The sequence below is a fragment of the Symphodus melops genome, assembly GCF_947650265.1.
Source record: "Symphodus melops genome assembly, chromosome: 11".
NCBI classification, from domain to species: Eukaryota; Metazoa; Chordata; class Actinopteri; order Labriformes; family Labridae; genus Symphodus; species Symphodus melops.
The window spans coordinates 11,314,153-11,336,740 of NC_136701.1; the positions used below are offsets into that span (position 1 = coordinate 11,314,153).

General features: G+C 38.6%; 1 protein-coding gene across 1 annotated transcript in view; it reads right to left on the reverse strand.

Annotated features, from left to right (window-relative positions):
• The window catches only part of LOC306831539 (roundabout homolog 2-like), an 84,350-nt gene extending 73,714 nt beyond the window's left edge, over nt 1-10,636 (reverse strand). The window contains exons 1-2 of the mRNA XM_079355694.1: nt 10,075-10,636; nt 6,093-6,419 (exon numbers count right to left, since the gene is read on the reverse strand). Of these exons, the coding sequence (XP_079211820.1) occupies nt 6,093-6,419; nt 10,075-10,129 (382 nt within the window). The 5' untranslated portion in view covers nt 10,130-10,636. The remainder of the gene's footprint in view (nt 1-6,092; nt 6,420-10,074) is intronic.
• Between the last annotated feature and the right edge of the window lie 11,952 nt (nt 10,637-22,588).

Genomic DNA, 22,588 nt, shown 5'->3' on the forward strand with positions numbered 1-22,588 from the left:
ACATGGTTAGCAGTGACAATGTGTGGCAATTCATGTGTCCAAGATGATGAATCTTGAATGAGTGTCTCTCATATGTTTCTTTCCAATGAAAACTGTTTTCACGTTCAGTAGCCTACCCTGTGCTGTAAATTTGCAATTTGCAAAATTGCAATTTCATCTGTGCTGTATGTTTAACATGGAGCATATTTGACAATAAACAACCTTGAAATTATCTCAGCAACTGATTGATGGATCGGTACAACATTTTATACAGATATCCATCTTATGCCATCACCATGTCTAACATTTAATTTGTCCAGCACTTTATGACTGCATAGTGCTTTGCTTCTTATCAGAAACAGGTCCACCTCATGTTTAAGGCTATGTAATGCTGCAATGTAATACACCAACATGAAATGGATATTTCATGATTTTCAACCACATCCCAATCTGTCCAAGTTATGTAGTGCCTGCAGTGGTAATCATTGTTCCCTGTCTTATGGTTGCCTGGACAAACTACAGGCTATTTCGCTTTTGATGTCTAGTATCCACCTGCACCTGTATTGCAAATCTTATTAACAGCAAAAAGTGACGCAAAATATGAGTGTAAAGGATTTCATCATGGAACATTCATTTATCATGTTTACAGTCGTTGCATGGTGTAAGGCTGATGAAATCGTGGGGAGCACACATACAAATACATCCTGACAAATTTAACTATTGCTACTATGGCTTTGCTAGCAGGGCATTCGGCCCTCCTAACCAGTATAGCAAATATTGAGGAATAAAATGCACTGCACTTATTACCATTGACACTGATCACACATCCACAAAAAGGGAGCTAAACTTACTTTTGAATGTGAATATGTCACAGTTATATTTACAGAACTGTCTTTGTAGGCTTATTAGCATTTTGATGTCAGCAATTAGTTCAAAGCATTGCAACATACTGTATATGTTCCGGGAGTCAGGAGCAGCTTAAAAGACAGTAGATATGTTTTATTTGTCAATGAGATTTCTGCCATCAATCTTAACATCTAGTCTTATTTATTGGGTGAAACTCAAAATGGCTACTTCATTTAGCATGGAAAGCATTAGTAGCTTGACAGCAATATTTGCTTGACTTTTGAAGCCATGAGTTTATTAAAAATATTTTTTTTTCAGATGTTGGCTCTGAATCAACCGCTGTATCTCAAGTAATTAATCTTCAACTTTTTTTTTTTACCAATTTTTACCAAAATTCTAAAAGCACATGTCACTAAGGATTATAATGTGGACTCAAGCTTCATCTAACTGTGGCTGTTTGTGACTAAGAGAATTAATTGACGATTGTCAAGCTGAGCGACTTTGCTTCTAATTCATGTAGCACAGTCAAGCAGCGGGGGCTCATCTTGCTCTTGAGCTTTGCACTAATGAACCCCCTTGCATCCGCCGCCCCTCCACCCACACCTCCCTTTAACACATCACTGTTTTTTTTCTGTTTTTCTGTCTATTCTTAATAGTTGGAGAGAGCTGTTCTAATTCCATCAACAGCCACTCGGTCTGATATTTAGTGCCAGTCCACTAGTGGCCTGGAGGTCACACAGTTGTTTATTGACGTCGCCTGTGAAGTAGTACTCAGCTGCAGAAAAAAAAAAAAACAGACTGAGGATGTGAAAAGCTGGCTCTGCAGTCAGCCATGTTTGATTGCACACTCTGACAGCAGGTGACAGCTGATTATTAAAATCACATACTTGGATTTCAGAAACAAGCACCATGCTGCAACAGAACGAGAAACACAATAAGACTTGTTTGCCAAGCAAAAATACAAAAACCTTCTAATATTAAACAGACATGGCCTCATTTCAGAGCGAAATGGCTGATGTTATCAATTGTGTCAAATATGCACCCAACAAGACGGAGCAGGAAATAGAATTTCAACAAGGGGGAAAGATGTGTGCCCTGGTCTATCAGCTGACACAGTACATGTTCCCTACTGGCCCAGGATCAAATTTGCTTCCCTACAGTATCTTCCTTTTAGCTTTTTTTTATTTCCAGACTGAGAAAAACATGGTAGAAAACTCTTATCTAGGATTAGTTTTTAAGTTAAGCAAAGTATGTGTTCAGTGTAAACCACTTCCCCCATGCTGTAAGATACTTGCAGTACGCTGCAAGATTTAGCAAAGATCAAATAACCATGCAGATGGATAAAAATATGTTAATACTGTCTTTATGGACTTCATAATGTTTTGAAGTGAGCCTTAAGCGAGATGATTAAACCCAAGAAGAACAAACATCGCTGTAAGACAGAATCTCCAAAAGGAAAGAAAAAAATCTTCAAGTACTTTTAAATGTGTTTGCAGCAAATAGAGGACATTAAGAAAAGGAGCAAGGTTTATTTTATTTATTTTTTCTCCAAACTGAATGTTTTTCCTTTCAGATTTTTTTTGGCATATTCATCTTTTTTCAAGTTTAAGAGCTCAATCCCAAGACACAAAAAAAAATTGCCTTAATACTGTATCTATTGAGTCTCTGTCATGGGTACAGCTGGGTATTGTACAGCATGACTGTGTGGAACAAAGTGTTTCTTGGTAAGGTTCAGTTTACTTTCACTTCAAGAAAAAACAATTGTCAGAAGGTAAATTATTTGTTTTTGTGGGGCTGCCAGCTGTAGATTTGTCTGGCATATCTACATCATTTACATATTTCAATCTTTTCTCTCCTCTTAAGCAGTTGAAGTGGTTTTTTTTTCATCACATGAAATGAATGACACCTTCTCAAATTTCACTCAGACTGAAGCTGAAAAAATGCACGGCGAACCACCAAATTTGAGCTTGTACAGCGCAAATGTACCGCAGGGAGCAGCAACCCGTTGGTTAGTGGAATTTTCTAAGCCACTGGTTGAGATACAATGCTGCAGCCCATTAGAACATTTTAAGGATGTGTGTGGACTCTGAAGAAACAGACCATTTTGAGCCAGGCTCACTGTCAGAGAATCCCCACAGCACTTTCATCTACCCGCTCGCTCCCACCCGCAGCATCGCATGACAACTTTGGCTGCAGCAATACTGGCAGGATCCTGCAGCCCCTGGAGGAGTCATGCGATTATGCATCCCTGTAGCCATGATATTCTGAATTTCACACAGAAGACTAAAGGCTGGATTGGTTGTACGGTCTTTTATGTGAGAGACAATCCAGAAAAAAAAAAAAAAAAACCTTTCGACACTGTCTGCACAAAGAGAGACAACAGCAAACTAAATTGGTTAGTAAGAGTTTTTTTAACCAGCAAATAAACCTGAAGTAACTTTATTTGTGGGCAAAGTGGTGAGCTAAATATCTTGATATAGATTATGCCAAGCAATGACCTTGAAGAATATCTGGGGTTAGAATAGAAAAGATAGTTCAAAGACAAACACAGTCAGCTTTAAAGGAGATTGACAATAAGCACAAAAATCTCAAAGGCACTTCACATAAAGAGCACCTTGGAAACAGGATTTTAGATTGCGTGGTTGGTCTGTTGGTCATATAGCAGCCTCGGAAAAGAGAGACTTATTGAAGTATGAAGTGCACTCCAAAGAGCAAACACCGGTCCCTGAGGAAGACCCATACATCAGCAAAACACATAATTCATGAAGAAAAAAAGGCTACATGAAAATAAAGCATGACATACAATACATCATTCAAAAAATAAAAGAATATCATTCAATAGATACTGTATGAAAGATTTGAGGAAATATTTAAGCAGCTTTGAAGCAAAAATATAAGCATATTCCATATGGACTTCCTGATATACAGATGTAGCTCTGTAGGTTATGCTAATATCTGTAAGGCCTATTATATGCGATTATAATGTGAATAACCTACCGTTTGCTGCTTACACATGAGAGAGCGAGTATCTCTTTTCTAACGGAAAATAAAATGTTTTGTAGTAAATAATTGCTACTCCTTCACTTACAATGAATATGACAAATTGCGCCAGAAATTAATTCAGACTTCCAGATTGAGCTGCAGACTAAAAATGAGCTTTATTGTATTTAAGGAGAACCAGAAAATCCCTACAAAATCCTTCTGACACATTTATCGTGTTCATAAAGTCGGACTGTATTCAGTCAAGGGAATCAGTGGAGCGGCTGTAACATTTGTCTCTTGACACTGTGACGACAGTTTTGGGTCTCTGGATTCTTTATGAGAGAGAATTATTCACTATCTCCAAATATAACCGGACTGTTTAATATGAGCAGTGTAAATGTGACGTGTAAATTCTTATTACAGGGAGACTATAGTTTAATGAACTGCAGTGTGAAAAACCGCCATGTTGTCTCTTTTAATAGGTAAAAGTTTTAAACTGCAACATGGGCATACACTATACACTTCCTATTTGTGGGCAGACTTGTGTCCTCTCATATGCCCGGCACCTTTAAAAGCATTTCCAGAACAATTCACCGTTATTGATTAGAGAGCAAGGAGGGGGAATCAGTAGCAGTAAAAGAAGATAAGAAAGAAATAAAAGTGTCTAATGTGGAAAAGGCAATACGACGAAGAGGATGAGGATGTGGGAAAGAAAAAAAAAAACGTCTTGACTAATTTACCATTAGGGTTCAAGACTCTTGCCTCACTTTTTCTTGTTCCTATTGTGTGATGGAAGAAGTGCAGACACCAATTTCAGTATCAGAAAAGCCTACAAAACAAAAACATGGCAATGGACAATGACTTTCCTGTGTTACAAGGTTGCCAGTATATGTATGAATCCAATAGACTGACTATTTATAGACTATTTTTTACATTAACTCACAAAGCCACATTGTGCCATGCTTCCACTGTGGCTGATCCTAGAAACCACTTTTTTAGAGCAGCTTAGAACTGATTTCAAGTTTTTTTTAAATCGCTTTTATCAAAAATAAATAGGATGTGAAGGCAGATGACAGATAATATACAATGTCAACAATTATGAGAACATCGTGCAGTGGAAATACCAAGCAGTATAAGAGAAAGGGAGTATTCAAATATTCAAGGTTTCGAGGTCAAGTGGTAGCTCTGCTGCTGCCAAACAAGGTTAGTAGTAGAGGTCTACAGCTAATATGAGTATTTTTTTAATTCCACTGTAAAGAGAAAAGCACTCAGTGGCGGTCGATGCAAAGGTTCACATATTAGAATCAATATTGGATAGACAGAAAAAGGTGATGTCAGAAGTCGGGAAGAATGATTTCTCTTAAAAGCCGCACACATTATAAAGTGTGTGAAAAAATCTGCACGAGTCACAACAGATCACTGATATGTGTTAGTCATAGTCTTAAGTACCATAATATACATTATAGTAAGGACATTAGAGTCTTTGTCATGATTTCAAATGGGACTCAAATGTCACGTTTGAAATTGGGTGGGTGAATGCTTTGTGAATTTCAGATCAAATTGCGCGAAATTCCTCCTATTTTTGTTTGTGTACAAAATCTCTGTGAGAGTGAGAAAAGCAGAGTGGCGGAGTGTTTGTGTGTGCACGCGTGTATCTCCATGTGTGCGTCCGAGCGTGTGTGCATCTTGTTCATGGCAAGAAATCAGCTCAGTTTAGCACATAATGGAAATGCGAATAGCCCAGAGCGCCTCTCTCCCACACAGGGAGAGAACTGGCTGGGAGCAGGCTGCATCTTTCCAAATCCAAACAGTGAAAGGGGAGTCAGCTAGGTTAAAATCCTGCCCCCTCTTCCTCTCCCTCCCTGGAGCCATTCACAGCTCAGCCCTTACATTACTCAAGCAGGTCATCCAAACAGGTCTCACTAGCAGTCTGAAAAAACATATTCACAAACATAATGCACACACATGGCTAAGCATGCACACGCACAAACTCACTTGTAGGTTCAGTGGAGAGGTTACGGTGCTCATATTATGACAGATGACATATTAAATGTGGATCTCTAAGCAAAACAACCCCAAAATGTTTTGCTTAATTTAACATTATATCTACCTTTTTGGATTGAACATTAACACGTTTTCACATGTTCACACACTCCACAAAAGGTTAGCAACCTCAATACCGCTGCATAATAATTCTTCCATTTTCCTGTCATGCAACACTGAGATTCCTTTGACCAGAGCTTCACCTTTCCACCCAGAGGTATGTGATGAAAGTCAAGACTTACATGCAACTTCAAGAGACGCATTCCGGCTCACGGCCTCTCCGAGATAGTTTCTGGCCATGCAAACATAGCTGCCATCGTCAGGTTTGCTCCTGCGTCCGTGGACGATGCGTAGGAAGAAGAGGGAGCCGCTGGGCAGCAGCATGCGGTGGGAGCGGGGGTTTTCGCGGTCCGTCTCGACACGCTCCCCGTCCTTGTACCATTCCACCGTAGGGGCCGGGCGGCCCTCTGCCTTGCAGTTGAGAGTGGCTGGTTCCCCTTTGGACACAATGAGGTCAGAGGGGTGCTCCACGATGCGGGGAGGGGAGTCTTCCTGGCGAAGACGAGACCCTGGAGAGTAGGAAGAGTCAAATAAAACCCCATTAAAGAAATAGCAATAATGATTACAATCATTAATAATGCATTTTAATTTTGCGTGCGGCATCAACTGCAGCATGTTTTGGATGAATGCATTATTCAGTTAGAAAACTAAAGGCAAACTGAATGCAACCTGCGATATGAAACGCACATTTAGTCAACAGAAATTCAAAGTGTAGTGCAGAACGAGCAAGTGTCAGCAAAAGAAGTGGCTGACTGTGGAGCTACTGTGAAATATTAAAAGATAACAGATAGGAGCATATCTGCCAACACTAACGTTTTCTCTTCTTTTAGTAACGTAGAGATATACGCACATTTGCAAACAAGATTGGAAAAACAAAGCAAAGCGTAATTGCATTACAGTCCTTGGAAGTAAAGTTGATTAGCGTCAGGTTCTTCCTGGCTGCTGCACTGCTTGTGCTGTGTTACTACACTCTGGCTCACATATTTACTTTCACAGACAGGAGCTGAGGAGTCATTACATCTCATTAACTTTTTCATTAACACGTTCCATCAAACACTGACATCATCAAATATGTTGTCTCAGTGGGTGTAGAACAGTGACTGCTACATTAGATTTTTCACTTTGTACTTTATTAGCGTAGCTGTACAAAAGTTTGCGATTCCTTACCCTGCCTTGAAGGTACATTAGTTCATAAAGATGGAGAATGTTTAGTTTCAAACTCCAGCAAATGATTGGTTTCCTTTTCTTGACTAGAGTGATAAGAAAAGAGCAGTTGGCAACTAAATGCTGCTACTTTATGTTTTCATTGATATGGCTGTAGTAGTAGCTTAGCTCAATGTACTGTAAGGGTGTTTCCTAAATCAAACCTCTAAATGTCACCCAAGCATGATCCAGATGTTGCATCACAATGTTTGTTCACAGTCATGTCAGCATCAGGTCTCTCATCTATTTCATGGCGAGTGAGCACATTATCATGTCTGTGTCAAGAGGTCTTCCACTTCCCATCCTGTGTGTGTGCAAGCCAACAAACCTAGAGTGTGACTTTGGAGTGAAAGCATTTTTTTTTTTCCTCTTTCATAAAGTAAAAAGAAAACAATAAGATATAAATAAATGAAAATGATGTTACATGGTCTCTCGTGTTTTTGCTTCAGCTCGTGACAAATCATGCAAATTTCAGAGGCGCCCATGATGATTGGCTGCTACATAGCAACCAAAATAAAGCTGCGAATGTGAGCAAAATTGATGTGACAGTCTATAATGTTAAGAGGTTTGTTGACAAAAGCATTCCATTAGCTGGCGCCAACAAACCAAACCCTGGTGATACAATTTGTTTTTAACCTGCTTTTAAAACACTATTCATGTGCCTCCTTATTAAGTGTATGGATGGGCAAACAAACAAACAAACAAACACATCCTGTGACTTCTTTTAATTGGTTGTCCCATTAGTCGGCCTCTGCAGTGGCTAATGTAGAGTTTGAGACTTGTGCTGTCTGACAATGGAATAAAAATGAGATGATTTAAGTTGTGGGCGGCTCAGCGGCTCAGTGGCTGGTACTGTCAGCTAAACAGCACGGAGGTCCTGCGGGGTCCTGTCAGTCTGTTAGCTCTGGAATGGCAACCCGTCCAGGGGGTTAGCTTGCTTTCTGTTCTATGTATGCTCCAGCAACCCATGACCCTGAATATGAATAAACTAGGATAGAAAATAAATAGACAGAGGAATGTTTGGCTGAGTCTTCTTGATTTTACGTTGGCATTCTCACAGCCGAATAGTGCCATGAAGTTACATATACATTTTAAGACAATTCAGCTGTCTTATAATAATGCCTCCTTCCTTAAAGCCAACATTTTGCAAACATCTTTGAGTTTTTAGCTTTTTGTGTAACACCCAGAACTATATAGTCCAGCCAGTGGGACTATTTGTGAGGATCTGTCCATGGTGCTGAAGCTAGAAGTTCAAGGTCTTGTGGAAACAAGCTGGTAAAGCACGTTTGGCTGCCTGTAAGCAGGGACCACTTTAATAAAAGTCACTTTGAGGTGACATCTGTCTACCAGTAGAGCTTAGAGGAATTCAATTTCAGCTTATGATCAAAAGAGTCATTTGATTGTCAAGAAAAACAGCCCCCATGTGCTGCTTCTCAGATTCTTTCTGAGATTTGAAAATTAAGTTTGAGACGTCAAAGCCTCAAAGCCGGTGTCAGCCCAAAATCAGTAGTATTGACAAAAGACTTAAGATACATACAAACAGTTATAAGGGCGAACTGTCAGTGTAATATGAACTGTATTGTGGGCGGACTGCAAATGTTCAGCATTATCCTCTCTAATAGATTACCTACTGTACTGCCACAGGGATAGACAGCTCATTCTCTGGAGAATCAGGTAAAAAAAAAAAAAATTGTGTGGAAACAGACTGCAATTATTATTTACACCATTTAAGAGATGGGTTCATTAAAGAACAGGCTATGTTAAAGGATAGGAAAAGGTTTGAAACACCTTACAGTAGCAGCCATATGTGGTCAACCACCTTAAAGTAGCCTTTACATGCAATAACAACCCCTCTCTGGAAGTAAATCAACAAATACTGATCACTACAAGCTAGACACATATTATGAAGAATTGATTGCGGATCCATTGCTTTGCTTCTGATTGCACCACTTTGCGGCTGACAGATAAACAAGTAACACATGAATCCAAGTGTCCTGAATCCACACCCACTTTTATGCTGATCACACTTGCTTTCAGTTTACTCCACTGACACAGATCTATGCTCAATGGGCTGCAGTCGTGCACAACACTTCATGCTAGGGACACAACCTCCTCTCAGGGATGTCTTAGCCACGTCTCTTGTGGATAAAATATACAGTAACACATGTGGAGTATAGGTGCATGTATGAGTAATGTGAAGGCACTGACAGTCAGGGGTGGAATTTCCAGACTATGAGTAAGCATCTTCTCCATGGCACATTAGACGTTACAGCTACAGGACATCCAGTTCGCTCCATCATCTGCCTGAGCAACCTTTTAGCGTCAGGCCACACAAGAATATGACCCCAAGATAAGTCCACTACAGAAAAATATGGGGACTGTCCCTTAGATTATACGTTTGCAAGACTTCTGAGGGACCACTATGCAAGACAGCCAGCATGTGAGATCTGGTCATTTAAAAAAAGATTTAAATATTCAAAAAGCTCGCACTCTTGTGAAAATACAAAAGAAAAGTGAATGTGGAATGTTTCTTTGAGCTTTCGTGTATTGGAAACTACACTACTTGTGGGAAAAAAAAAGCCAATTCCGAATGTACCAAAGCTTTTTACACACGTAACAAATGAGTTCAATTAGAGTAGACCTTATGAATAAATGAGCAACTTTCGTCTGGCAAAGCCATTAAACAGTTGAGCTCACACTCTAGGTTGTGTTACGCCAGAACTGACTGAACTAGCTATGATATGTCATATGAGCAAAGTGCATTGATGAATTTAATCTGAGAATCAAGAGGCAGCACAGATTGAATGCATATAACGTGGGGAACCAGGCGCGATATATTTCGGATGCACTTGAAATTAAAGGAGCATGGGTCGAATACGCGACAGGGCACAGACCAGTCAGTTTTATTGAACTAAAACATTATTTTAACATTATTTCAGGCAAGAATGTGTATAGACTTACCGTGGGTTTGGGTGTACAAAAGTCCACAGAGAAATAAATACTGTAGAGGATCCATTCTGGCATATTGGCCCCGTGGAGGCTATAGGCGCATGAATTCCTCCTCAAGCGAAACCAGCAATCAATGAATCAATCAATCCTGTTTTTCACTTGTGCGACTTTCTCACAATTAACTGTCTCGGCTTAGTAGGCTAAACGACAGCAAGCAAATACTGTTATTTCAGCCGCTGAAAAAGCAACAATTCGCGTGTCCATTCTTCCTCTCCAAGAGCGCACCAGTAGTAAAGCAGCGGTCTGCCTGCCGACTCGCCGACACGTTGGGGAAATTTCTGCAGTCACCAATTGAAAACATTACCGACGCCCAAAGACACCCGGGTTACCATTGGCTTCTCCCATAAAACAGCATTCTTCTTCTGGCACTTTCACCCGTTCCTACTGTTGGGGAACGCACCCATCCTCGCACGGGACAAGTTGGGAGATGAGAGGTGGTGCTGGGCTTCAGTCAGAGGTGAGAAGCTGCACAGTGCAGCACAGCTCAGCCCCTCCTCTCCCCTCCGCTGCCCGGGGAGAAACTAACCGGAGAACATGACACACAATAGGTCTTTACAGTAAAACTCAGAAACACTTTGCATTATTGTTTAGAATTTCTGGGCAACTGAATTCTGTTAATCAAGAAAAATGATAACCCCCCGCCTTGGTCATATAGTTAATCACGTTTTTTTCCCCTCTCAATAAATGTCTTTACATAGTGCTTAGAGGAGCTTATTTAATTGCATTGGGATCATACTGAACGGCATGGCTGTCCTTTATAGTCAACACAATTCATTTTATGTGTTTTTATTTGCACTGCTCTCATCTCTTCCTAACATCCTCTCAACATGCTGCAAAGGATGGTCGTTTAGATCTACTTTCACACATACAGTACATCAAATCAGGACAGTCCAATTAAAAAGGAAAGTAAGAGCCCACAGCTAATTTTCTGGTTTGCAGCTCTGCAACTGTGATTTTGAATATAGAACATCACTGAAGCCATTTTCATTCCAGACATACAGTATGAAGTACGCTTATCTGTCTCACAGATCCGTTCCTAGCAGTAATCTTTTTTTTTTATTGATTTCTTACTTTTTCTCCTGTTCATTACAGAAAAAGAAAAAAAAAACTTGTGATATGATAATCTTGTTCAAAATTGCCATAACGATGTCAAGTGTTTTTCGTCTTAAACCAGATAAGCTACCTGTGTTTACGACATGTTCTTCCTAAATGCAAAGACAATCTAAAAATACTTTATTTCCCCTAAAGCTATGTTGGAACCAATTACTCTAAAGATAGCTGATTGGCTCAGTATTTCTGTGACTGCACCAAAGCGGTGACAGCATGGTCATCCATATGTTTGCATGCTAAGTGAGAATGCATTGCTTGTTTGCAAAACAATAATTTATCTTCCTAATTTTGGTCTATTCTGACAATATCTGTATTGCAAATGACAATACTGTGATAACAATGACATTTGATTTATTTTTGCAGTCCTATTCTAAACCCTCTGTAATGCACAGATACTTCTATAACATCAGCTTAAAAACAGAGAGAACTCAGTCGAATCAAAGCCTTCCTTTACTACTTTAAGGTGTCTTATTGCCATGTCCATGGTTAAAAAAGCTATTCAAAAAGAAGCAAAGCTGTAAAGAAATGGTCTTTCTTTCCTGCACCCTGCCTGAGGTGCTTATCCCGCTTTGTCATCAATACTGCTCAATATTGTCAATAATGTTATAAATGCAGTGGCTCGCCATGAGACGAGAGTGAGCCGGGCTGCATAAGGTGCTATTGATCCACTGGGTGAAATTAAACCATTTTTGGCGTTGTGTTCACAGCAGTAGATCGAATAATAATTGTGGACGATGGGTAAATGGAGTGTGTATGAAGGTGGGGGTGTAAAGCGAACACAATCATTTAAGCTGGATGGATCTCATCCATCAGAGAATGATGTTTTTAACAGAGTTTTCCTGCATGATTGTTCTTATGGCAGCTCATCTGTTGTAGGTTGTGAAGACCTCTTGTTTTGCTTCAGAAGTGGGAGCTTTTATCTTTTAAAGTAAAGTGCTGATATGTCATTGTTGCATTTTGGAAAGAAAAACAACAGTGCTTAGTGTATTTCTGTCCTCGAAAAACCACAGTGCAGTGCAGGACTTCATGTCCCCAACAGTTTTTCAGACTTTATGCAGAGAGTAACCTTGACCCTATTGCCCGTCCTCTCTTTCATTAGTGCAAAGAGATAATAAATAGGCTTTTCAAGAAATTAATAACCTCACAAAACCCATCAAGGTGAACTTTAATGATGGGAGAAGGAAACTTCAAAACACTTTAGTGCTAATTGTACCAAATGACATTAATGCCTCCATTCATCATTAGCTCGAGAATATCGTATCTAATCCCACAGAGAGTTAGAAGAGTAAGTAACAGACATATTAGACAACTGAAATGTAGCTTAAGCCATACATCAGTGTCTTATTGCAAGAGAGATAAAGGAACATATTCAGTCGAGACACTGACAAATGTGAAGATTAGTGAGCGTTATTCAGTGACACTGTCACAGTTAAGAGTTCTGAACGTGTGAGTTGAAAACTGTATGAGCACGACTGCAAAAAACAAAACGGTGAAGGATTAAAAAACATTCAAATATCGCAAGATTTGTCTACATTGCCATGTCAGTCTTTTTTTTTTTTATGAGAGTGACAACCTGGAACTGATGATACAGCATCAAATTTTGAAAACAAGAGTTCCAGGTTCATATACCATAATATAAACGCAGTGGACCAAAAATGTAGTTTAAAATCTGCAGAAAAACGCGCAGTGCTGAGCTCACACTTCAGCCTCTAGATCTGCTTATTTTGAAAGTGTGTTTAGCTAACATTTGTGATAAATGGTGCTATTCAAATAAATAAAGGTTGATTGATTAATTCTCTATCACTGATATTGCGTTTATGTTAAATTTATGTTTTATGTTCACTGAAAACACTCAACAGCTGAGACTTAAAGATAGAATCTGAAGCCTCACATTTCTTACTATGGTGAAATGATAATCTAAGCCAAAAAAAAATCAGGAGAGACATTTTCAAACACAACTTGCTCTCTTGCTGTGCCTAAATTAAATGAAATCAGACACAACAGGCATTTTCTTAATCATAATACTGTGACTAAATATCATAGATTACAGAGCTTGGGATACACACCCACTAAACGTGGTTCACATCTTGGAATAATATCAACAAATAAGTGCTTGGGAAACTGAAAAACTGAGAAATCTGGGTGAAAATTGCATCAGTAATTGCATAATGGCATTTTGATGTGTAGCATAAGGTCAAAACGAGAATGTGCATTTACTGAGTGAGGTGATTTGATGTTAATCTTTAAAGTTGAATAAGATAAGCGAGGCAGAAAAGACGCCATCCTTCGTCACATACGGAGACAGGCATGTTTCCTGGCAACCTGGGAATCTGCTGCCTTCGTCTTACAAAAAAAAAAAAACGAAATCAAAAGGGGCCTACGAGCTCTCATTAATCTACCTCTCCCTCTCTGTTGATCACACATAGGAGACAGTGTCAAGGTCACAAGTTTTGTCCGCACCATTACCTACTCATAACCATGTTTGTCCAAGCCAGGAGTGTCGGAGGTAACAGATGGTGTGTGTGACAGTGTGTTCATGCTCAGCCTCAGTGAGAATAGACAGAGTAGACATGTGTCCTGACCACGAAGCCCAAACCTGTACACAAGTGACAAACGCCTGTCTAACAGGGACGAGTGTTCACTCCAATGGATGCCTGACACAGTGTCTTAAAATGTACACTAAAGATTTACAGTTTCTTAATGTTCAACTTGATTAATGCACAAGGTTTAGTATAATTGATGAAGAAGGTATGAATTACAGAACAAGTAAAATGAATCGATCAGAAATGCAAAATGTCTAGGTAAATGTTTAGAACAAGACAGCACATCCATCATGCAGCATTTTAAATGTGCCATTTAAAATGCTGCCTGTGCTGCAGTGTTGAAATATGTTGATAGTGCCTGTCAATATTTTTCCACACTGCTGTTTTAGTTTGGATTATCTCCATCAGAAATAGGATATTCAAAAGAAGACACAACTGGCTTTTGTTGTTAACTGATCAATCCAACCTAGTTGAAGTAACTTCATTGTTTTGTATCAAACAGCTGTGTCTGTATGAAATCCACTGGAACCCAAATCATGTTCTTTTGCACTGTAGAAAACACATGACCTAAGAGAGATGTTGTTTAATGACATAGCTCATCAAAAACCCGAAGTATTGTGGTGACCATGAGCATAACAGCAAAAAGTGGAAAGGCTGTTTAAGGTTGATGTGTCGAAGCATACTTATTTTGTTTCAGATTGGGGGGAAAAAAAACAAGATAGTCTCCTTAATTCATGTTTTTTTTTTCTCCCTCTGTTCCATGACAATGAATAGACCCACACTGTAAACACTCTGATGAACCTGGAACCTTTAACTTCATGTTGTCATGTCAGCCAATGCTGGCTACGAGCTTATAAAGTTTCAAATTAGCAAAGTGCCTTTTAAACTTAGTAGTATTTTGTAATTGTTGTAGTTTACAAATGATCTTCTAAGCAAATACAACATATCTTACTGTATGATTCTGTAAGTCTTTGTGATATTCGGTTTGGATTGAGAATTTTTTAAACAACCATATTTGTTATAACATTTCTCATGGCTTTGGTTTGGTCTAAAAACAACTGAGTCTATGTTTTAACCGTCTACATCTACATTACATTTTCAGTTTGACTTTTGTTAATTCTTATTGAGCATCTCATCTTAGATATCAAATCTGCACATTTACTTTTTCAAGCCAAAATTGCAGAGGCTTTAACATTATAGAAATGGGAGTTTGTCAGTTATAGTAAAGTTTGCATGACAGTATCCAGTACTAACCTTTCATACATTTACACCACCATTGCTTTCAATATGCTGGACTAAGAAGTGCATTTTATTGGTTTTATTTATTTTCCTGTACTATTTTCTGCTCCAATGTCATGTTTCATCAAATAAGGGAAACAAATACAAACCAGTAGAAGACTTGAAAGTAGCTCAATTAACAGATATTTTTCAAGTACAGATTAATCCATATATATATATATCATATCATCCTCACTGAGAACAAACCTTCAGGCAGCTCGTATCAGCTTGTATTTTTTTCTACAGTACGCCACTCAGGCTCCTATATTGTTCCGTGGGATAAATAAAAAATAATAATAATAAAAAATATTTAGACTTTGCTGAACTGTAAATTGTTCAATAAGGGATCAATTATGTTGTCACGTATTGTACGACCCATCAGCTGCAGCGACGTGGGCCTTTGGTGGTTGCGCTTGGTTTCCGCCTTGTGCCTCTCCCTGTATTGTTCAGGTTGGCCGAGTTCCCAAAGTTATTAGGATAATGTGTGGGAGTGTTTTCATGGCTGTCAGGGAATCATCTTCTGTGCTGCTTTAAGAATGAAATATGAGCTATAAGACGGCTGACCAAAGATAGACAATGCTATCTGACTGTGGAAGCAGGGATGGTCCAGCTGCGTGTTGTAGGGAGCAAATCCCCAGAGATTTGCTGCTTGAGCAGTGACAACACTGCATGCTGGACCTTAGACTAAGTCAAGAAAATTTATGGTCATATGGCGAACTATTGTGCTTGGACAAATGATACTAAAGCCCTACAGAGCAATAACATAATATGGCAAATCATGTTCAAATAACCAAAACGCTAAATGTAAACCCAATTTAGCAACACCTTTTAAAGGAATAATTCTTCTTTTTTAATGGTAGGGTGTTATATCTTTCTATCAGGCCCAAATCCCTGGAAGTGTCCCTGTGTTGGCCCTTCAAGAAAGCAGAACACATGGCCAGGGGTTGGACACATTAAATTAATACCTGTGCAATCCAAAATAACAACCATGCAAGGGTACAAATTCTACAGCTGCAAAGCAAAGACAAAAAACTGAAAATACACAGTTTTGTTAAGGGTTTCGTCTAGCTCTTGTTTTACGGTGATAGCTGGAAACTGTTCTGTAAATCTCTCACTGTAACAAACCTCTTGGGACAGTTTTGAAGCTATATACTTAATGTAAAATGACTCTTGAAATCAAAGCTAGACAAGACATCACAAGATGTCTCAACTCAAGAGATACATGTAGTTTTCTGACTTGGAGTTGAGTGGTTTTGTCAATGTTTCACCATCACTATATTTGTTTGCAGTGGACACAATGTCTCCTCTGTATACCTTCATGCTCCACAAAACACCATTGAACTCCTGACACACCTTGCCAGAGTGGGAAAGAAAAGGGTCCAATCCATCCACCTCCATTTAAATGCTTTCAAGGTGAAAAAGGCTTCAGCTTCTGGAAGTGGGAGATGTACTTTCGAGGACACAAGTGAGCTATCTCTCCAGTGACATAGACAGAGGTAGAAGAAAAAGCTTGTGTTAAATCAGGCGCAAGGGCATTTACACCATTTGTTTTTCCTCTGGATGAGCACAGGAGAAAAATAGAAAAACAAGGAAGAAAATGCTGAAAGCAATATAAGGGCGGGGGGGAAGCAGGAAGCACTATGCGCTTAATAATTTCAAAATGGCAGATAATAGACTTCTCCCATGCGTGTAAACATTGCATTTCCATAGAAATGGCCTCTTTCTGTGTCTCAAACAGGTAGCCATGGGTGAGAGAGTTATGTAGCGTTCACTTCATAATCTTGTTAGATTTTTCTAAAATAGAAGCAGTTTGTTTTAAAAAAAAGAGACAAAAGACAATATGCAGGGAGACTTAGTCTGAAAGATATATAATGCACAATAAATAAACAAATAAACCGAGTTCCATTTTCCATTGATAACAGCAATAACATTTCCTTCACTTTCACTTTCCTCCACTTTCCTTGCAAAAGTTTGATTTTAAATTGACCCATACTCATAGTAATACTTCAGCTTAAACATTTACTTTTTTTTAAATGACACATCTTGAAGCCCAACATTGCATTGTGTAAAAGGTCACTTATCCAACACGTTTAAATAACTCTCAGCACTCTCTAAAACATCTCTTTAAAGTTTCTTGCCAACAATCTATTCTGATCCTGTATTTGATCATGCCTATAAGCCCCTCTATTTCAGCCCTGCTCAGAACAGGCTGTTTCTGTGTCTGTAGCTTTAAATGCAAACTGTGTTTAATCTCCTCCCTCTGAAGGTGGAGTGGACTTTCTTCCACCATGCCCAAATGTCTACAGTGAAAAGGCAGACTCAGAGGGCAGAACACACAGCCAGATGTGGTAGTGTCAACTACCTGGGGGAGGGGTTACTGCCCTTTATGATGTCATAAAGGGAAAATCTCCAAATGGCCTGTTTGAGTACGCACTTGATCTGAAAAGTGAAGCAGGCGAAAGACAGAGAGGATGGACGTTTCTCATAATTAGGGAGTTTTTAGGTAGGAACACATTTAGTGTTTGAAAGACATTTGCATACAATGTGTGTTCTAAGCTTTTGATGAATACAAATATTCAACCTATTAATTTGTAGTATTCATAACATTGAACAAGAAAAGATATTTGAAAAATACAAGTGATCTGAGATAGTTGCAGAAGCTTGCCCTAGTCTTTTAAAGTACACTTTTTAGACAATATCACAAATTATTACATAATATGAATAGACTTTATGAATAGACCTTCAGAATGAATTGAAATAAATCTAGGATGTAAGCATTGCAGTGTTTTCTGTTGATAAGAGTGGGACAAATCATAAGGATTGATGAATGATTGTTGAATTGAAGAAGATGATTTAGATGATTTTCCAAATTTCCACATAGATAAGAATTTAAACAATTTAAAGTGTTTTTTTTTTAATCCAAACATTAAAAACTTGTCTGATAATTTAGAGGTTAAAAGAATATATATTGATCACAAATTCTTCTCCATTTAAGACGGTATCTTTGAATATCTAGAAAATCACTATTTAAACCATTTTATTAAGAAAGGAGACCGATTTTTAGTGTTAGTACACATTTCCGTGAATTCTTTCAGTTTGGTAATTCTGTGAATATATTATATAAATATGTATACCATCTTCGAGTAACTGATTCTAGGTATGAGTAACTGTAATCACATCTGGTCAAAATATCTCACAGAAGCAGAGTTAAGCTAAATTGGGATGGAGCCAAGTGTCTGTTGCCTGAGAAGGTTTGCTAGAGAATGACATGTATATGTTTGACATTTACGAGTCAAGGTGATATCTTCTTCAAGCCTTATAAAGATGTACTCAGAATAGTGAAGAATGTGTGGGATGTACCTTTTAACAGATATAAGCAAGTATTTTCACAGAGAAAATTGTCAGTCAGCATAGCACTTAACAAGGAGTGTGTTATATTGCGATTTTATCTAACCTCGGTCGAAATAAACTGTAAAGATAACCCACAGTCTGTTCCGTGATTTCTTTATTGAATTTATACACTAGAAAGAGCCAGAAACCCAACAATGAGTGAAAGATTTGTAGATATGTTTCCAGAAATGATCCATGTTTCCTTTCACACTCATGGATAACAGGTAATCTTCAGAGAATTTCGGTGGGTGGGATTATCATGGTATACTTGCATGTCTGTGAGGATATAATACATACATTTAGACCACTCACCCAAGATGCACCTCACTATCTGTGGACCTTCTCCTCTCCTGGATAGATGTCGTGTGCTGCTCCATTAACAGACCCTGTGATCCAAGCAGAAGAGTCCAGGTGTGTCAGGGAGGAGGAGTACAAGGGGGCAGGGAGTTAGTCTGCAGATTGAGTGCATCACTTCCTACTCTGTGTTTTCTGATCAGTCGTCCATGTTTTCTTGACCTGTGTGATCACAAGGTTTCTGGGTAGTGACCGAAGACAATGAGACAGTGAATACAGGGAACAGAGAGTTTATGGCCTCCCTCTGCGTGACAGGCTGAGGGATTTAGTGATCCAAAAGGACCTTGGAATTTTTGCTGCTCCTTCACTTTGGCAGAGACTGCTATGGAAGTTCAGGCTGCACCCGAGGGTGCTGCCATATGGAAAGGTATAAAAACATGTCTTTCTTTTCCTTCAACTAAAAAATGATTGTTTCATGAAGTGCATTGTTCCGATTCATATTGTATGAAGTCCCTTTTTGGATATAGACATGTCCCACAGATTAACAGAAAAGGGTGAATTTGATTTCATTTTATGTTCAAATATTTTTTACTGTGGAGCATTAAAGTGCCATTGTTGCTGGGGTATCAAATCAATTAAAACAAATAGAAAAACAAAGCATAATTATTTCAAAGCCTGCTGTGAAACAAACTAAACAAAAACTCAATGTATCTTGAAAAATAAATGGCAAAATTATTGATTTTCTTCATACAAATATGTGTAATGTCTGTTACAACTTCGACCAGGTCGGTTTCAGAAGGGGCAAGTTACATCAAACTGCTGTTTGCATTTCTCCATGCAAAGATTCAAAGTCTTTGATGGGTTTTGCTGTTAAAAAAAACAGGATGAGATCTTTACTCATAAAACATTACTCACACATGTAAATACAAACGGAATACAGCTTTCTCCAGTGGAGACACCTGGGATCAACACAAAATCAAAGTTTTGCACAGCTTTAACAATTTACTAATATACACCAAAGCCATTTATTTGCAGTAGTAGATGGGGGTGGAGGTGTCTATCAACTGGTTTTCACCTTCACCTGATTTGTACAGAAGTGTCAAAATGAAAAGAATGAAATGCACAAATAATAGCAAGTGGGAGCTCATTATAGCATAGTTGACATACTCTTGCCTGCAAAAAGTTATGGCCTTTCATCAATCAGTCATGCACCAGACAAAGGTATAATAAGGTGCCACATGCAATGGCTGGCCTTGGTTTTGACCCCCTCGGCTCTCCGCTCTAGCCTACAAGCAAATGTTTTGTTTTTCATCATTAGTTCACATTAGCATTTCCAGGACAGGAGTCTTGAAACAACAAGAACAGTAAACCCTGCAGCATAGAAATAGATGTAAAAGATGAAAAATTCGACAGCCTCAACCTTTAAGAAAAACTTGTACAACACATCTTAGGATACTTTCTTGTAAATTGTAACCATCTGTGAGACAAATGGAAATAGAACTCAGACCTTTACTTACAGTAAATATTACCAGCATGAGAGTTGAGCATTTGTCCATTAATCTGTCAATATTTTTGCATCCATTTTTGTTATGTTAAACGTGGACATTAATTTCAAAAATCAAGAATGAAACCTTTAACTCCCTTTAAATTTGGTTTCCATTAATGTCCTTTTCACCACTGTGTGGTGCCAGTGCTCCCTGACTTAAACTGCAGTGAACACTTGGTTTAACTTACAGTCTACTTACTAATCAACAGGAGGAGGATCCAAACCTGACTATAAGATGGATCACAGCCAACCTGAGCAAGAGCACATCGCCTCCTGTATTTTAGAGAGCTAATAACCAGAGGGACAGTGGTGAAACATCTAAATGATGACAATTGAATCCCTGCAATACTAAGCACAGTCATTAGTGATCTCCCCATCAGTCTGAACAGAACAGAATGATAAGGTTCCATCAATGGACTGTATAAATCATGGATGCAGTCACAGTGACATCACCCCTGAAGCAAACTGTTGATGCCTGATGATGGCAGTCACCAAATTCAAAATGATTTCCGGTTACCCTAACAACAGGCAAAGACGTGGAACTGAGGCAGGATTTTAAACTCCTGGCAAACATTTGCCTGCCTGTCCGTCATATTAGCAATGTGGCTATGCTTTCCTGCTATATAATTAAACTGAATGACTAATTAAAACGATTAACCCTCTCTACAGCGTAGAGACAAAGGACAATCAATTGATACCAAAGTGGGGTTTTTTTGGTTTATTTTTAAAATCACGGCTGTCAATATGTTGTTTTTTTGTCACCAAAAAAGGCACTTAATATGGATTAGGGTAATTTAAAATACTTGCAGTTTTTACTTTCACATTAGCTTAGCCTGACACTAACATACTACAGCTACATCTATCTACATGGTATTTTGTACATGATTCATACCCCAATGAAACAGGCCCAACGGAAGAACTTAGGTGTTTGAAATTGAAAGTGGTTGACGAATCGGTATGCGTGAAGGTACAACATTTCATCACTACAGTTTTTAGTTCAACAGTGTTTGAAGAAGACACACTCAGATGTAAATTGTTGCTTACTTACGCCTTCCAGAAGTTAATGGCAAATGTCTCTTGCAATGTTTTCATTTTGGCCAAGACTTAATTGCGCAAAGTTATTTGCAATGAGACAACACTAGCCAGACTAGGGGGAAGATTAAAGGCAAGAAGTTGCCACTGTCACATTTTACTGTTTGATGTTTTCAATCTCACATTAGAGGATTGAAGACAAACAGTAGCTCACTACTAAAACACCTACACTATCTTCTTTATTTCATAATGAATGTATCTACAGGGAAGGGGGGGGGGGAGTCCACAACAATATACTTCATAGACATTCTGGTTAAATTGCAAGTGGCTACATCATGCTGTGACCAAACTGCAGGATGTTCCTGTGACTTCCCAATATAACCTTCAGAAGAATGAAACAGAAGAGAATAACAACCCCAGAGGTAATCGCTTTAGCACACAAACAAACGCAGGTATGCATGAATGTATAACAAATACACAAATAAAAGAGCACAGTACACTGTATGGTCCCAAGTCATTTTCTCAAGTACAGACGTGTGTATACAAGACTTTAGAAGTAATTAACTCCCAAATGCTCGTCTACCCCATCAATGTTCTTTGAAGTTTAATTCTGTGTAATGTAAGATGCATAACAGAGTCTGTTGTTAGAACTATAGCAAGGGGAAATCTGCTCTGTAGAGAAATAAACTACAATTAAATGTGTGTGGGGGGAATAATCTCAACTGTTACAAAGAACATAGTGTGAGTGTTAAAGTCTCTGTTTACATGTTAAGGAGTTACTTTAATAGGTAATTTTGCAAACGATTCAGATGCATTTGTAACACAATAGAAGGTTAAAAATTCAGATTGGTGGATGTTTTAAATCATTTTGCAAATTCAAACTCTAAAATGTGGTGCAGAAAAGTTCACTGTAAAGTCTGTAAAGTCAAACTGAAAGACTTGAAATTCTCTCTTGTATTTAAAAGTTAGCCTGCTGGTCCAGGTCCACTGACATTTCATGCAGGCAGAGAGACAGCTATTTCAGCCTAAAATTAAAGAAGCAACATGATTCTATCTCTGAAAGCTTTTCATTTCGCCGTGACCCATTTGCATCTACTGTACTGGAGAGAAGCTTTACGCAAACATGTATTCACACATTTTATGCATTCAGTTGTTCCTGTGACAGTTAATAATTGATGGTGGTTTTTCTCAAGTTTTTGACTTTTTTTTTATCTTGTTAACAAAAGATAAAAATGCTGGATTTCCCATGGCAACAACTTAATTTCTGTTAGTT